The sequence below is a fragment of the Rhipicephalus microplus genome, chromosome X, assembly GCF_043290135.1.
Source record: "Rhipicephalus microplus isolate Deutch F79 chromosome X, USDA_Rmic, whole genome shotgun sequence".
NCBI lineage: Eukaryota > Metazoa > Arthropoda > Arachnida > Ixodida > Ixodidae > Rhipicephalus > Rhipicephalus microplus.
In genome coordinates, this window is record NC_134710.1 from 407,456,923 (window position 1) to 407,475,690 (window position 18,768).

Here is an 18,768-nt window from a genome sequence, read left to right on the forward strand (position 1 = left end):
AGGGTAGTTAGACAGGACACTAGCAAGCTTTCCCAGGAAACGAAGAATCTCATTAAGAAGCATCAAATCATGAAAGTATCAAGTACAACAGACAAAATAGAACTGGCAGAGCTTTCGAAGTTGATTAATAGGCGTAAGGTATCCCACGTAATAAGGTATAACATGGAGAGAATTGAACACGCTCTGAAAAACGGAGAAAGCGTCAAAGCAGTGAAGAGGAAACTTGGGTTAGGCAAAAATCGGATGTATGCACTAAGGGACAAAGAAGGCAAAATAACTACCAATATGGATAGGATAGTTAAAATAGCGAAGGAGTTTTACAGAGATCTGTACAGTAGCCGGGACAGCCACGACTTTAATACTATAAGAACTAGCAGTAACCCAGATGACACCCCACCAGTACTGATAGAAGAAGTCAGAAAAGCTTTGGAGAGCATGCAAAGAGGCAAAGCTGCTGGTGAGGATCAGGTAACATCAGATCTGCTGAAAGATGGAGGACAGATTGTGTTAAAAAAACTAGCCATCCTGCTTACGAGGTGTCTCCTGACGGAAAGAGTACCAGAGTCTTGGAAGAACGCTAACATTATTTTAATACATAGGAAAGGAGATGACAAGGACTTGACGAATTTCAGGCCGATCAGCTTGCTCTCTGTAGTATACAAGCTATTTGCAAAGGTAATTGCTAACAGAGTAAAGAAAACATCAGAATTCAATCAACCAAAGGAAGAAGCAGGATGTCGAATAGGCTACTCAACAATCGACCACATTCATACTAACAATCAGGTAATAGAGAAATGCTCAGAATATAACCAACCGCTATACATAGCCTTCATAGATTACAAGAAGGCGTTTGATTCAGTAAAAATATCAGCCGTCATGCAGACAGTGCGGAATCAGGGCGTCGATGAAGTATATATAAACATCCTGGAAGAAATCTACAGGGGATCAACTGCTACCATAGTGCTTCATAAAGAAAGCAACAGAATACCAATCAAGAAGGGTGTAAGGCAGGGGGACATAATCTCCCCAATGCTATTTACTGCGTGCTTACAGGAGGTTTTCAGAAGCCTAGAATGGGAACAGTTAGGTATAAGAGTTAATGGAGAGTACCTTAGTAACCTGCGCTTCGCTGATGACATTGCACTGCTGAGTAACTCAGGGGACGAATTGCAACTCAAGATTACGGAGTTAGACTAGGAGAGGAGAAAGGTGGGTCGTAAAGTGAATCTGCAGAAAACGAAAGTAATGTACAACAACCTCGGAAAAGAGCAGCACTTCGAGATAGGTAATAGTGCACTTCAAGTTGTAAAAGACTGTCTACTTAGGGCACGTAATAACCGCAGAGCCGAACCACGAGATCGAAGTAACTAGAAGAATAAGAATGGGGTGGAGCACATTCGGCAAGCACTCTCAAATTATGACAGGTAGATTGCCACTATCCCTCAAGAGAAAGGTATATAACAGCTGTATCTTGCCGGTACTTAGCTACGGAGCAGTAACGTGGAGACTTACAAAGAGGGTTCAGCTTAAATTGAGGACAACGCAGCGAGCAATGGAAAGAAAAATGGTAGGTGTAACCTTAAGAGACAAGAAGAGAGCAGAGTGGATTAGGAAACAAACGGGGGTTAAGGACATCATAGCTGAAATTAAGAAGAAGAAATGGACATGGGTCGGGCATGTAGCGCGTAGACAGGATAACCGCTGGTCGTTAAGGGTAACTAACTGGATTCCCAGAGAAGGCAAGCGGGTAAGGGGGAGACAGAAGGTTAAGTGGGCAGATGAGATTAAGAAGTTTGCGTGTATAAATTGGCAGCAGCAAGCACAGAACCGGGTTAACTGGCAGAACATGGGAGAGGCCTTTGTCCGTCAGTGGACGTAGTCAGGCTGATGATGATGATGATGATCAGTGTTGGATCATACACTGTGGCACTTGAGGAAAGATAACGCAAAACTCTGACTGCATGGTCTCTGCTTGGCTCGGCCTCGCATACCCTAAACTTGGCTTTTCCATCTTTTATTGTGTTCTTCCACATTTACCAAACTCTTCCCACTAAGAGTTCAAGTAAAAGAAATTTTGTGGGGCCAGATTATTCATAGAGAGATGGACTACCAAAAAAGCTGTGCATGTCTTTCTGCTTTAGATGTCTCTCCACTCATTTCTACAACATTGGCGGCTGCAAATGATGATGTTCTTCCTCAAACTCGTGTTTCAATTAGGCTTGTGTGAATAGTGAATTTCGGGTTAGACGGGAATAGTGATTTTCATCGAATAATTTGGACTCCAAATCAAATACTATATATCCTGTATTATAAAGAAAAATGCACATACGAAGTATGTTAGAAAAGTATCCGACCTTTGGTGGAAGAAAAAAAAAAAACTGGCCTAATTGGAGCATTCGAAAGCTAATCCCCCTCAAAGTAGTTCCCTTGGGACTTCACACACTCACCTAATCGTGCTGCAATTATTAGAAGCATTCTGAGAAAGCCTGTTTTTGAATGGACTTTAGCTTAGCTGCCGTTGCAGCTATAATGTCCTCTCTTGTCTGGCATCGCTCTCCTTTGAATGTCATCTTGTGTTTGGAAAACAGCCAGAAGTCGCAAGGGAGAGTAAGGGGCCTGTTGAACTACAGGAGTTTGACTTTTTGCCAAAAAAGTCTGAACCAACTGTGTGGATTGTGCAGGAGCATTGTCGTGGTGGATACACCAGTTTTCTGTTCACCACAACTCAGTCCTCTTGCGCCGTACAGCATCACATAGGCAACGGGGGACATCCCTGTTGTACTCTTTGGTGATTGTTTGGCCCTGTGGTGCGTACTCGTGGTGTACCACACCACACCCTGGGAGTCAAAGAAAGCACTCAGCATCACTTTGACATTGCTGAGCACTTGGCGGGCCTTCTTTGGCTTTGTTGGTGTAGAATTCCTTCACTGCGACTGGGATTTGGTTTCCGGGTCGTACTGTGCACCCAAGAATTGTCACCAGTGATAATGGAGTTCAGAAAGTTAGGGTCATTGCTCGCGAAATCCAGCATGTCCTGTGAAACCAACACCAAGTTGCTTTTGCTCCACCATGAGCAGTTTCAGCATGAATTTTGCCGCGACTCTCTTCATGGCCAAATCTTCAGTCATAATGGAATGTGCAGAGAAAGTACTGATGCCCACCTCTTCGGAAATTTCCTTTTCCTGGATAGTCACACCATGGTCCCGAATCACCACAGCATTCACTTCGGTAATGACCTGGTCATTTCGACATGTTGATGGCCGACCGGAGTGTGGCTTGCTCTCCACCAGTATGTGGCAGTCTTTAAACCAGTTGTACCACTTCTTAATCTGTGTGTGGCTCATAGCATTGTTGCCGAAAGCCATCTTGATTATCCCAATGGTTTGCACTTGGCTGTCGTCCAGTTTCTGGCAAAATTTGATGTAGTATCGCTGCTTCAGTCACTCAGTCATTTTTTTTGCTACGAAAAACCGACGAGACCACTGCGCACTACCTCACTCAAACGCTGCGTCCCAGCAACTCACGCTATTTCCAGGCCGGAGAAAGTTCACGCATGCACTTGAAAGTCGGCTTATGCAAGCGCACTTGTTTCAAATCCATCAGGTGCTCACAAAAAAAATGGTCTGATACTTTTCTGACAGTCTTCGTATTTGCCATGACCCAAGACCCAACTAACTTGACAATATTTTCAAGAAATCGAAACAAGGCCGCTGCAAATGCCAATCTTTATGGTTCGAAAGAAGTGGAAACAACTTTGAATAGTTGCAGGATTTGACTTTCAGTTGAAGGCAAGTGGTAACCTGTTAAATATGTTACGTTTTAAAATTTACTAGACTTTGCATATAAACCAATATAAGAAGCTTTTAAACTTATAAAGAAGCTTTTAAAAGATAATGAATCAATGTGAGACAAAGAATGTCATGCACAGTTCATTTATCTAACTTGCATTTCAAGTGAAGCTTCGCGCCAGTGTAGATTTCGCCTGGATGTTTTCACGTCTTAGCACTCTTTTATTGCAGTGAAACTATCTTTGCAGTGAAACTCTCTTTTCTTGGCTCAGCCTCCCTTTCATTGCTTTATTTTTCTCCTTGTCTTTTACTCAATACTATGTAAACTTTGCTCTAGATGGCCTTGTTTTGCCATGCTAATGCTCTCAATGTGCCAAACTGATTCTTTCCTCAACATCTCATTTTCTCCACTTCAATGCACCCACCTATCCCTCCTTTTGTGGACCCACACCACCGTGCCGATTTTGCAAACGGGGCATGTACAGCCGAAAAACTTTTGTGCACTGTCATTTTTGAAGTATTACTGACATCACACAGGATGCCACTTAAATTATCTGCGCAAGGAGGACAGACAGAGGCATGAATGCATGCTGAAGTGCGATCAGCTAAAGGAATTGCAAAGACAACCACAAGTTGAATGAAGTCATTTGTGTACAGTCATAAAATATATTTTGGCACCTTTTTTAACTGCCCATATTCTTATTTCCATTAGGGGTCGTGTTGTGCTTGGGAGTTAATGTAAGTAATCCATCTGTGTCCCGTTTTCTTTTGTGTCCATCTTCCCCTTCTTGCTGGTTTACTAGTGTTGATACCAACACTATGTAATTACAAGTGTGTGTGAAGTAGTGGAGGCTTCGCATCTAGTGGAAGCGCATGCATGAGCCAGCCTTTGATCAACTTGCATAAAGAAATAAATATCTAAGCAGTTATGTTTTGCTAACATTCGAATGTGTGCCCGATTGAAAGGTGGCGCTCAATGCCTGAGCACACAGAGATAAGCTTTGTGCTTACCTTATTTTCTGACACTGTGCTCACTTTGAGTCTATAGTTAGTGTTTTTGTCGTCTCATTCTCTTGTGTGTTCGTGATTGCTTGTTCACCTCCTTTCTTGATAATATGCAGTGAAATCTCATTAATTCGAACACGCCTAATTCGAACTTCCAGTTAATTCAAACTTACGAATTGGTCCCATCAAGGCTATGTGTATTCCAATGGGTGAAAACGCCCGGTAATTCGAACGCGCAAGCACTTGCGATGGTTAATTCGAACATACCGCGCTCCGAAAACGCTCTCAGCACCCCACCCAATCCAGCGGCGGGACCTAGACCTACGACACCTCAACGCTGCTCGCAAAGGAAATGAAAGGGAAAGAAAAGGCTGCTGTGGAATGTTTTCTCTCTCTCAAATGCCGATCTGCGACGTGCCCGTGTCACAATTCTCCCTTTTCCGTCACTGCCGTGTAAAGACCCTTCTCCTTCCAATGCCGCACACAAAGAGAGCGAGGAAAAAAAAAAAAGAAAGCTGTCGCCAGGTTTAATGGATATGTGGTTGAAGGAAAGCAAAAAGGCACTATCTCTGCAGCCCTTGCCCCTTGCGGGAGCATGGCCCTACGTCTTGAGGGGGCGGATGTCTGTCACGTGCCTGTGTCACGCTTTCTCCTTTCCTGTCCCTGCCACGTAACCCTTCTGCTTTCAACGACACACAGGAAGAGAGCAAAAAAAAAAAAAAAAAGCTGCCGTGGAGTGTTGGTTTTCTCTCAAATGCTGATCTGTTGCTCTCCGCGTGGCGACGCTCCTCTTTTCTCGTCACGTGCTGGCCATGCTGCGGCTTCGCTATGCAGTCATTGTTGTCGCCATCTTTAGAAAGGCACTGCCAGGCCCCGGAAACTCTCAAGTTGAAGTGATCACCTGTAGGGGGCGAAAGAATCAACACGGCGCGTTTCTGCTTCAAACACCCAGAGTGGATTTACTAACCTCTCTCGCCACTCGCGCTGTTGCACTTTCTTGTAGGGCACCCGCGTCGGGGCCAAGTTTCAATTCTAAAATGATCATATATTGCATTTTTGCGTTTCGTTACGCATAAAAAACTACTTGTTCTTATAGCAAGTAGTTTTTCTAAAACTTGTGCTGCATCATCAATTTTTTGTAATAGTTCTTGCTTCAGCTGACTCGAGGTCAGCAGCAGCCTATCGACATCATTATCCTCTTTTCAAAATATACGGTGGCCAATTGTTGCGACGGCAGGTAACGGCTCGCGGTACATTCTGATGTGTCTTGGACTGTTTCATTTCGCTGTAAATATTTCGAGCCTCTGCCGATCGACACACTCTTTCTCGTTCTATTTATTTTGACTCGTTCAAATGCTTTCGCGAAGGGAGGTCAAGTGATTTCTGGGGAACGAAGCGACTGCTGAAGCTTTCATCAGATGAACACCCGTTGCAAGCCCGGGCCGGTGAGTAGAAACCACTTCATTTTTTTGATGGTTGCTTGCTGGGCTAGTCGTTTCATTTCAATATATGTTGTTTTTTTGCCAATGACTGCATAGGCGTCACATGATGGCAGCGCATTGCAATATTAAATTTTAAAATTTTTTAACGTCTCAATCTATCACCGGAAAAACGTGCATTACTTTGGGATGGCTTTGCGAGAGAACGAGTCGCTGACTCGTCAATTCTGAAATTCTATCGCCAGGTAACACCATCCAGGCTGTTGCGATGAAAGAAGGCAAATAAATCCCTGTCGCCTCGCATGTGTCTTCGTAGCTAGCCCATATATTAGTGCAAAAAAACCTACGAGTTGATAGTTTACTGCGGTTGCGTTTGAGAAACAACACATAATTATGGGTGTGGTTTTGCTATAGTGTGACAAAGAAAGTGTCACATAAATTAGAAGTACTTCTTTTTCTGCCACAGCATCCTGGCCCACCTGACATGGAAGCAGCTGTGTACAATGGGCAAGGGACCTGCTATATGACATGCTTTGTGAAGAAGCAGCCCTGAGTGATACATGTGTCATGAGGTACCATCATATATATGTATAAAATACTGTTGTTTACTAGTTAACTTAGTTTATTTCTTTACTTTCGAAAATTTCATGCATTGATATCTGGTGATGTTACTTGTTTTTCTAGACTGCCATGCAACAAGATGACTACCCCCGAATGTCCACTCTGCAAGCACGTTGAAACATATGAGTGTCCACTACAACAGGTCATCTCGAACCTCACACATGCAATGCTGTATTTTGGAATGTTTTACCGCGCATATCGTAGAGAGGTGCTTTAGATTGGCCACAAGCATTGGCTGCCTACCGTGACATGGAATCTGCACTTAAATACCATTAAAACTGAAACACTATTAGATTGTGTGGCACTTCTGACCTCAACAACAAAGGTTCAACAACGACCCAGATGTCTTTGAGCACATCTGTTTCTGTTTAAATTTAGTTGTCGTAACTATAGTGTTTACCACTATGAAGAGAAATTCTTTGTACTACCGTCATGAAAAAAATCTAAGAAATCACACAGGTAGTTCAAAAATACATGATCTTGACTTATCTACAGCCACACTGCAAGATAGTACGTATTTCAAGTCCTAATCTTTAAAAGTAGCAGAGAGAAAACAACTTCAGCTTTCAAGCACAAGTATATTGAAAAAATAAACACAATAACAAGTGTGTAATAAATGTGACGTTTATTGATCCAGTATTTGGACAGATTTACATCATGTACCACCAATTGATTTCTGCAGGGCTTGCTTGCAAGAGAGTTCTCAATCTTTATCAATATGTCTATGCAAAAAATAGGTTGTGCTCAGAGCTGAGCAGATAGTGTACTCTAAGAGTGCCAACAAAGATGTACAAACAACAAAATTGTACAATGCATGCCTAAAGGTTATTCTCTTAGAATTAGGCCTTTTCGATCTGTAAGCACACACCTCATAACTGTTCCTTTCGCATACATGTTCGCTGCATACTCGGCAGACCTGTCATTACCTGTGACGAGAAATTCTAGCTGTATTAACTGTGTAACTTAACTCTAACAATAAATGTAGCAAGCCTGAAATATTTTTAGGCCCATCACCTAAATACATATTACCGATGATATGGGCTAGTGGCTGAGAATTAAAACTAGTGCCTACCCTGTCCACACGACGCGACATTGCACAATTGTGAAGTACTCAATGTAGCATTGCAGAGCGAGAAAAATTCAGAACTGCACGCATCCGCAATTGCTTATTTAACAAATTTAGCAAAACTACATTGCTCTCACTGCGCGAGCTATCTATCGGCAATGTGCAAGCTTCCTTCCCGATTCCATATCATGCATTCACTTCACTTCAAGATCAACACTACAGGACAAGCACCGCATCTGAGGGCAGAATCGGACCCTTGTTCTAAAGCCATGATATTAAACTCGAATGCCGCAACACAATGAGAGCGACGTTCATTCAGCAATCTCGATGTTCAGTTATATGCATATGCTTTTTAGCTTTCAAGAGTCTTTACGCATGGGTTGAAAACTGTCGATATGTATGACTGACTTGTATTCTTTGGATCCGACCGAATACATTGGTTGTGCCGGCTTGGACACTCGCAATAAATGATGCTAACCTTACTTGATTGAAGTTTTTGCCAGTTGAGGCCACCTAGGTCACCTGGCGATAATTACAGATTACAGACGTGAAGCGCGATTCAGCAACGAAAAAAAAAAAAAAAAACCAAGGAAGCGACCAGCGTGAACCAGTCGCGAGCCCCCCACCTGCAACGAAAAAATTTGTCTCTTTATTGATGATGATAGTACTACCAGCGCCATCTCGCATCGCGGTATTTCAGTTCAGTATGCCGCCGCTACGTATTTACATGTTATTTTGATGCAACAGCCCAAAGGTACAGTTTTCGTTCTCTAACCTGGTAGGTGTTCTGTGGCACTGTACCGTGCTGCCAACCGGGCTGCAGCAATTAGGTGCCTTTTTCCTCTTCTAACCACTAACACCACCAACTTTGGAAAGTGGTTGCGCTGGTTTCCGTGCGCAACTTCTCTTGCTGGGAGAATGCTGAAGCCGAAGTAGAAATGCTTTGCAAGCTGTGTGCAAAATTTTTTTACTCGCTGCAAGGCAAACGTGTGCAGAGGTGCATCACCGATTACTTCAATTAATAATGGATGTTTTGTGATTTGTGAATACTTGTAAGTCTTCTGAAACTTCCCCCTCGTGTGTTAGCTCAATGCACATGCTCCACCGTGCAGAGAACCCTCCGTTTATTTAGCTTTTATTAACTTGAACTTCTTTTCATTTGAACAAATTTTCGGACCTCTTTGGGTTCGAATTATCGAGATTCAACTGTAATTACCAAGTAGCTCAACTTTTGTTATTCTTGGCCTCTGTCATTGCTTCATATTTGAATGATGTGTTAAATTTGTTCACAAAGTCATTTTTATGTATGTTACGAATGACACTACACTTCATGATGTATGCCAGCCTATATTGGCTAGCTTTTCTAGTTTTTGCATATCGTCGAGTGTGCAAGCTTAACTATGCCGTGTTGGGCCGATTGGGGAGCAGTGTTGCGCAGGTGTCGTGCCATAGCCTGCTGGTTCGTAGCAACGAGCAAAGCCTCCCAAGGGATGTGATCACATCTGTGGGCTCTGTAGAGTCTGCCTTCCTGACCCAGTGCTCACCGAGCCTCAGCTCCTATACAAGTCCAGACCTGCCTCCATTGCTGGTGCTCATCCAGTATCTTGTACAGTTGGAGGTGCGTGACAGTGCTGCTCAGTGTTGTTTGCTCAATGCATGTTGGTATGTACCTGTTGTTGGGGACTGGAGAACACAATTGTGTGTATTTTAAAATTTTTTCTAAATATAACACAATACAAGTCGTGCACAGAGCAAACAAAGCTTTGAGAAATACAAGATTATGGCCTTGCAAGCACAACAAGGAAACATCAAGTTCAGAGGGGGAGGGGGACAAGTAAAACCAAGTGTTAAGATTTTATGTGAACAGCATCTTCAGAAAGTAAATTTTATTGAGGCATTATTCATGGATAAAAATGAAGTGTCAAGGGGCACATGGCAATGAAAATTATATTTGTTATTTAGAAAGCTAAAGAGATGAAATTTGGCTTGGAGATGTGATTCGTTGTGCTGATATCATAACTGAAATCGGTTTTGAGCTATCTAATATAAATTTTATGTTACAGCGAGACTCATTGTCACCCCAAAATTAATTAGCAAATAGACACAAGTTTATCAAAATTGTTTCATAAGGATATTTACAAGAGTCCATTTTGGGCCATAATGCTATTGATTTATTTTTAATATTTAGGTAAGCACACAATTTCTTTTCTGAAATGTCCTGGACATATTGTCTTACCAACAACGTTTACAAAAAGCCAATCACAAAAGTCTGTTTGATGTGCACACAAATGTGGGCAGCTTTATGGCACTCACCAATGTCTCAGAATCTAAGTGCAGGAAACAGAATGGCTGTAGCTTAATTTGTTGTGAAAATGCACAGGGATGACTGACAGCCACTGCTCAAAAAATGAAACCTGAGAAAATGGAGCTAAAAAAAATTGGAGCTAAAAGCTGATAAAAAGGGAACTTGGAAGGAAGCTGGCTTTATTTTTCATTGGAGAAACACATCTTTGTCGCTATCTTGAGCTCCAATCTGTCCTCTTTATAATGATGCCAATATGGTGGCACTTTGCCAAGGTAAAGCTGCGAATTCGCATTTTGTTATGCCCAATTTTCACATAGCTTTTGACGACATCCCACCAGTAAAATACTTGTTTCTCTACTTCTACTACTTCATATGATCTAAAATCACGTTATGATGTAAAACATGGTCTCAGGATTACAGAAAAAAGTTAATTGAAAAACTAAACATTTTGATGAAATTTACTATTCCCATTGCCACATCCCCCCTTAATTAAATTTGTTCTCGAAATAAAAGCCACCAGAAGGTGTTTGGGACCTCATCAGGATTGTAGGACAGTCCAGGGTATCGAATGTCCAAACAAACGAATTTAGCACAAAAAAAAAAAGACTTGCTTACTTATATTTTGTGCCTCAAGGTTATGGCCACAATGGCTTCTGGGAAACTTATTTTTGAGAGAATTATAAATCATGTGCTTATGTTCGTGGAAAGCTATTTTGACTCTGTAAAGAATGGGCCATGTGCTGCAAGACGGTCGAATGGAGACCTAGCACAAGCACTGATTATGCCTTCAGCGTAACATTGGAAGGATGTGGCACTTCCCAATATACAAGCAGGTTTAGTCCTGAGTATGGGTATGGTCTTTGTGTTTTCTTCCATTTTGTGAATGTCAAATGTGTCTAATGTGCCGCTAACTCTGAAAAGCATTCAGACATCAGCGTGCAATAACCTTGGCATTTGGCATCACATGTGAGAATTAGGTAACAGTGCACTGACCACTGCCTTGTTACCTGCTGAGAAATTCCGAACTTGTGTTCGGCAAAGTGAATTATTTTTGCCAGCACAGAAAGTGAAACCCCTCTTGAATGCTGCTGTGAAGGAGTAGCACATGGCCCAGACCTGAGCGTTGGGAAATTCCTGCAGGGCTTGCACAGCCAATGTCCACTTTAGTCTTCACCAGATAATGAAACTTTGGCCAGTGGCTCTGGCAGTGCTGGCATGGTCAAAAGTGGGTGGCTAGGCAGGTGCACGCGGCAACAGTCAACTATCGGGTAGCTGGGGATGTTGTAAGGAAGAAAAGGAGCTAAAGGGCAGATTAACTTTCCACCCACTTTCTTCTTTATTAATACAATGGAAATTCTGAAGCTATACGTGACGCTGTGGCCTTCAAAAAAAGAAAAGTCTAAGTAACTGAAGCTCTTTCTAGAACACCTGCTACCACCACAACAAATCGCCGCTAAGCTGCCATTTACTGTTGGTACTTCTGCTGCTGATTCAGTAAAGCCATAAGTAATGTAAAATGGTTGCTCTAATTTGTCGTACTGTTCGTGGTCAATAGGAAGTCGATAAAAGTTTTCTGGGTTACTTTCAATTCAATATTAGTGTTGGCTGTTCTCTTGCCTGTCTTTGCTTGAAATTTATACTGAACTTTGTGTTCCTGTTGTGAAACCAAGGCATACTTTTGCAACATTATGTTGTGAATTTTTGTGTCTGGTTAGATTTTTAATGTTAACTTGAAATGATGAAACCTAGACATTTCAAGTTTGTCATATATATAATATAACTGTTGTGAAAGTATCCATAGAATTTGGGAAACACTATAGCAGTGGTGGTCCAACTGCGCCAGTTGTGCCATTTTGTTACAGTTTCATATGTCTGCGTCTTGTTGCGGGCATTCGAATACAGCTTTTTTATTTATTTATTTTGAAGATTACCCGCAGCGCAATCTTAGGCATTATTGCGGAAGGCACAGTGCCTCATAGAAAGAATCCACAGTCAACTGTGCCAAAGTTCATTAGTCCTCCTGTCTACACGGTATCGAACTGTTTATGGTTCAAAAATATTTTCGGTCACAACAAACACTACTAGAGTTTTTCCATAATGCCACCAATGCCCTTGCTTTATTCCAGCAACATACTTTTTCTCATTATATTCTGTCCAACCAAAGTCTCTGTACGACCACATGTGTCTCTGTTGTTGATATTTTAGCGTGCCCTTCGATAGTCTATCTTATTTGTAGGGGAACTAGCCATAACACGAAAAAAGTTATGCTATATATATATAATATATTTTATTCGTGATCACTTCGCATACCATGTTGATATCTACCGTGGCTAAGTGGCAACAGCTATCGGCACTACACGTTGTTTGTAAACAGCGCTTTCATGCAAATGAAGATTTGGCTGAGCAAAACATTGCGTGATATTTTGCAGTAAAAGTAAATCTTAATTGTCTTTCAATAAAAGTAAAGCTTAATCATGCTGTGCAACGTTCTTTGGTGTACCTACCATGTGCAACAACTTCTTCTCGTGTACATCCAAGTGTTTGTCACGTGTCTTGATTACTAAACTGATGTAATGCAGTGGCTAGTCATTATACGTAGTACATAGAAACAGTCGCGCAGTGTTACAAGCTGCCACTCTAGCATTGCCGGTGCGAAGTTGGCGGCGGGAATAACAGCAGGTTAGTTCGTTCCGTACATAAGCAGAGCAGTGAAAAGTTCAGAGATGTGTGTGGGACAATGAAACAATAGATGTAATATACTAGTATGCAACACAAAGAATACAGTACTTCAAAGAACTACAAATATACATATAAAAAACAGCAAATGAGCTTACAAGCCAGAAGTATTAGCTGGTACTAAATTAGCATGCCATGAAACAAAGAGTTGAATAAATAAATAGTAGTTAAAGACGCAAAAGTTCAGAAGTATTAACAGGTGATGGCATACGTCCAATGACCGGAATACTCATGGCGGCAGGTTGCAGAAACGACAGTTCAAAATTGCTTCAAGCGTGCTGGCTTCAGTGTGTGGGCGGGCGACGCAGATGACGCCAGTGACACCATCGACCAGACTTCGGACATCGTAGACGAAGCTTGCAAAACTCTGCTAGCTTAAGTGCTGGAGCGGCAGGACGTTACGGAAGGCATTTCCTTCCCCGACTTCAGAGACGCAAACAGCGATGTGCAGACATCTCCGGACATGTCCGACGAAGCCATTGTTGCCTCGGTTGTCGAAGTGTCGCCAAATGATAGTGATGAGGACGACATTTAAAGTGACAACAAGGGTGATCCAGGTCTGACAGTGGCCTAAGCTGCGCATTGCGTCAGCGTCAAGCGGGTATTTGCCGAGAAGAGGGGGGCTGGCGAAAAGCTGGCTCACAGCATAAGTGGGTTTGAGGCCACTGTCGTTGCTGCTAGGCCGCCGCGTCGTCAAATGAAGATTACGGTTTTTGTCACGCGAAGTTAATAAATTACTGCACGTTTTTTGTTCTTTCACCCCACTCCCCGAAGGTTTCTTTCTTTGACAGGTAAGTGAGCTACCTGATGCTATTTGGGTTAAGCAGTACTACCGTTTAGTACCTACTTTTTCCGAGCTCGGCCAACTATGATTTAACGAGGCTTCACTGTATTAGAAATATCTTCTAATGCAAGAAAGCACACCTGGATCCTAATGATGCAAGAGATATTGGTCATAAGATAGGAACCAAGCACTGCGTAGAATGCTTTTGGTAGTCGAAGTATGCCCTAACGCAACTAACTGTGCCTAATACTTCATCACGTGACAGATATTGCTCAAAAAACTGCAACTGAATCTTGTATGAAAGACTTCTGGACGTTCTCTGTAGTCAAAATATTCTCTAAAAACACAAATCTCACACAACACTTTTTAAAGTCACTGATATCGGTCATAAGATTGCAACTGAACCCTGTATTGAAGGCTCTTGATTGTCAGTAGTCGAAATATTCTATAAAGCGGCAGACCACACCCGACACTTCGTGATGTCACAAATATCGATCATAAGATTGCAACTGAACCCTGTATGGAAAGCTTTTGATGATGTCTGTATTAAAAATTTCCTCCAATGCTCCCAATGATTCAACAGATATTAATCATAAGATAGGAACCAAGCACTGCGGAGAATGCTTTTCGGCATTGTCTATTGTTGAAATATGCTCTAACGCAGCTAACTGTACCTGACACTTCATCATGTGACAAATATTGCTCAAACGACTGCAACTGAATCTTGTATGGAGGATTTCTGGATGTTGTCTGTAGTCAAAATATTCTCTAAAAACACAAATCACACACAACACTTTATGATGTCACAGATATTGGTCATAAGATTGCAACTGAACCCTGTGCAGAAGGCTTTTGAACGTTGTCTGCAGCCAAAATGTTCTCCAATGCAAGAAACCACACCCGACACTTCATGATGCAAGAAATATAAGTCAGGAGATTGGAACCGAGCACTGCGTGGTACCCTTTTGGATGATATAGTTATTTATTTTCAAATACTGCAGCCCAATGCACGGCTACTGCAGGAGTGATGCACATAAATACAAAATGAAAGTATTGAAACAATAGTTTCACAAAAATGTGCCAATGTGAAGAAACAACACTACATTCTAAGTGGAGCCCGGTAAAAACGAGAAAAATAGAAAAATGAGAGAAATAGAACAACTGCCTACAAAAAGTCGGACACACTGGTATCACGAACCAAACCAACTAGATCATTCCAGTGTTCGATAACTTTATTTGAACATGTTAGAGAGCACTACAAATGACTTCTAAGCTGGATGGTGGTTGCAGATCAGTGATGTATTGAAGGCTTTAGCATTTTGCTGGAAGTTTAAATATCCTTTAACATCTACTTAATGCATCTGACACTTCTTGATTAGACAGATATTGGTTTTGAGATTGCAGCCAAGCACTGCATAGAAGGCTTACACATGTCATCAGTGGTCAAAATACCCTATAATGCATTAAAGTGTGTGCAAAATCTTTTATGCAATAGATACTGGTCATAGTATTGCACCAGAGCACTGTACAGAAGTTTTGGCAAGTTTTTTAACGTAGCTCAACTGAATATCTTGATATTTTAAATATGCTTAAGTGCATGCATATATAGTCCAAGGTAATGCGTGTACTAAAAAACTGAACAGAAATGAAGCAGTCCTTGGACACACATACAAAAATTCAGTGTTCGAAACCATCTAATAATATCTTCAGCTCATTACAGTCTGGAGGAAGAGATGAATACATGTACAATTCTGAATGGTCTCATAAGTCACATGAGGCACTTATTGCTGTTCTTCTAAACAAAGTGCAGTACAATACTTGTGCACATTCACTCATTCTGTGGTTATATGGGGACCTTCTCTTCCTACTATAGTGTCATCATGCAGCTGATTCCAAATGAGGTGCTTCTCACTTACAAGATTTTCAGTTATCTCTCCGGCTGTAAACAAAACGCGTGTTATATTATAGTAAACTGTAAAACGACGGAGAAGCGTCATTGTATGCCTATAGCTATGAGTATCGGAATGAACTAGAAATTAAAAATGTGTGTGTCAGAATGCTGCCAAACAACGTATGTGCTACTGAGCATGGCAGAGAAGCAGAACAAACGAAAAGTGAAATAGCAGGCAATACTAGTAGCACTTTATCATGCAAATTTTTGTTCGATCACCACAGCAACGAATGTTCGAGTTTCTATCTTGTACATGAATGGAAATGAGAGCGCTGACAGCTGAATGTGTCAGCGTCGCTGGTATACCTGACACGAAGTCACATCACACTGCTACCAACCAGCACACGCTTGTTATTAGCTTGGCAACACACGAAAACAACTTTCACCAAAGCCAACGAATGTTTCAGGGTCGTAAAATCCATGAATATACTTATTCATGAAATCCATGAATATACATAAGTTTTCACGTCACTGAAATTTGTTGGGTACGGCGTGGTTTGCTTTCAGCGATGATGAATACTGATGTTGCAAACACAGTGCAGGTAATAACTCCGTATGCACTACGCGATGTTTCGGGCGTCGCATATAGTGTCTATGTTGCAACGGAAACTACCGTCGATTTTTTTCAGCCGATGTACTTCGCATAAGCTGGTTCATACGAACTCGATGGTAGAGGCCGACGCTGGATGCAGATGACACCGCTCTGAATATCTTCCGCGGTTGGCGAGGGCTCACGCTCAAAACTTTGAACCTCGCAAGTCTGTTTACACTCGTTTTTAACGCAGAAAATCGCAGATCAAAGCACAGGAACAACGACGTGCTCCAGTAGTCTGTACGATGTTTTCGCTCGACTGACGATCGCACTCTGGACCGGCGCAAACACAGCCGGCCGGCATTCACTGGATTTGTCGGCATTGCTTGAACTTGGCACGAAACTGAATCACGTTGGTAGCACTCACAGTCGTTCCTCGTGTCACTGTCGTTTTAGATTACAGAGCAGTTACTCAGGAACGTTTGGAGTAGTTTCTGTGCTTGCTTTCAGCACTCGGCCATTGCTTTCAGCACTCGGCCATGTCTTCGAAGCGGCGGCCATTAGGCACAGCATTCGGAGGCATTGCGGCTTCTGGTTGGTTGGCACGTGGCTTCTGGTTGTTGGCACCGCTATACGCTTGGTGACGTGGTGTACGCGTGGCAAAAATATCAAGCCCGACTTGATCCCTCGTGCCTCCTCGCGTATGCCCCTCCGACGCCGACGCCGAGAGGCGCATTTCACGCTTTTGACGGGTAGACGCGAGCATGCGCGTGCCCGTCGTTGGCACTTAAGGCATGAAACTGCGCAAAGTAATACAAGGACGAGAAGGGAGGACACAACAAGCGAGCTAGTTTTCTACAAAATGTTGGCGCATCTGTTGCGTCTTCTCTCTTCATCTGTGTGTTTTCTTGTGCTAAATATCATTTTACATTTAAGTGCTCAGAACAAAACAAAACAGGAACTGCAAAAAAAACTAGAGAATGCTCGCAATATGCCGAAGGAGTACTGTATGTATTCGCGTAATGAATGCACTTTTTTCTTGAAAAATCTGAGTAATGTTGGGGGTGCGTTTATTATACGAGGCAAATTTTATGCAAAAAAAAAAAAAGTTAGGTCGCTTAATCTTTTGCAATTCACATATGCGTACACTGTTTGGAAACAGCTTTTTTGTTGACTTTTACTCATCTTCGGTGGTTGATGATGCTAGCTTCTTCAAGATGTCTCGGCTTCGCCCATGTATGCCATAAAAATGTTTTGTGGCTATCTTTTCTTGCAATCGTTTAACAGCAACAATGGTATCTGCTGCGACCTCGAGGGGCACCCAGAAGCACGCGCTGGGACGCACTTTGCCAACTTCGAGACAACCTCGCACAACGACCGCGGCAATGCCGTTGCCATGTAGCAAGTAGCAAGTAACCAACATTGCAGCAAGCTACCCCCGAAGCATCAAAACAAACCTTTGACAACAAGATTAACAACTAAACACGGCCGCCGCCTCGCTTTCACACGAGAAGTTCTTGTACGCACGAAGAATAAGCGAAGTGAGAATTAAGCATGTGACCATGTTACAGAAATAGTCTAAATCTTTTTTGGGGGACAAGCGATTTTTTCTGGTTTTCCGGAAACCTGCGACGCAATACCGATGAATGACCTTTTTGGCATAATAATAATAAATGGAAGAGATACAATGAGTAAGAGGTGCCACGTGTCGGTTAGAGGGACTGCAATTAATGGATATATGGGGTGCGTTTACTACTTGGGGAAAAATATCGAAATTTTAACGACTGAAGTTGGGGGTGCATTTATTATGCAAATGCATTCATTACCCCAGTAAATACAGGTGTAAGCCCGCACTGCAACTTGACTTCACTATGACACTGAGTGCGGATAGTTCTTCAAAAGCCCGTTGCCAAAATGTCATTTGTTGTCTGCAGGGTCCCATGTGGCGGCAAATTCGAGGCCAGGGCTTGTCCTACAACTATGACCTTCTGATAAGACCCTGCGATGGCCTGCTCTACTTTGTTCTGACGAAGTCTACATTGGTGGCGTCCGCATATCGCGAGGCAATGCAGATTGTACAGCGACACATTGCAGGCGAGGAGGAGTGGGATGAAGAGTTGCTGGAAGCAAGCCGCAGTAGCCTCATGTTTGAACTTATTGAGAAGGAGAAGTATGTCAATGAGGTTGCCCTCCAGTCCATGCTGTCCTACCTCCGTGGCATTGACATGAGCTACACCAGGCAAGTGAACATTACTAGTTGGATCCGCCCCCCCCCCCCCCCAGGGAACTCTTCCTTTATTACTCCTTGCCCACTATAATACTCCTTGCCCACTATAAAAGAACACTATAAATCACACCCGTACAGCAATCTGTAGATTGATTGATCATAAAAGTTCAATGAGCAGAGGATTTCCACCTACTCTTTTCTTGTGCTGGTGATATTGTAAATGCATGCCCCTGATTTTAAAGATTTGCCAGTTTGTACCGACACAAGAATGTAGAGGCGCATCTAATGTTTGAAACTTGGCATATCAAATGAAG

The 18,768-nt window shown here is 42.4% G+C and overlaps 1 protein-coding gene across 1 annotated transcript in view; it reads left to right on the forward strand.

Annotated features, from left to right (window-relative positions):
• The window catches only part of LOC119160965 (uncharacterized protein C05D11.1), a 269,272-nt gene that overhangs the window by 225,340 nt on the left and 25,164 nt on the right, over window positions 1-18,768 (forward strand). The window contains exons 18-19 of the mRNA XM_037413256.2: window positions 9,348-9,537; window positions 18,162-18,466. Of these exons, the coding sequence (XP_037269153.2) occupies window positions 9,348-9,537; window positions 18,162-18,466 (495 nt within the window). The remainder of the gene's footprint in view (window positions 1-9,347; window positions 9,538-18,161; window positions 18,467-18,768) is intronic.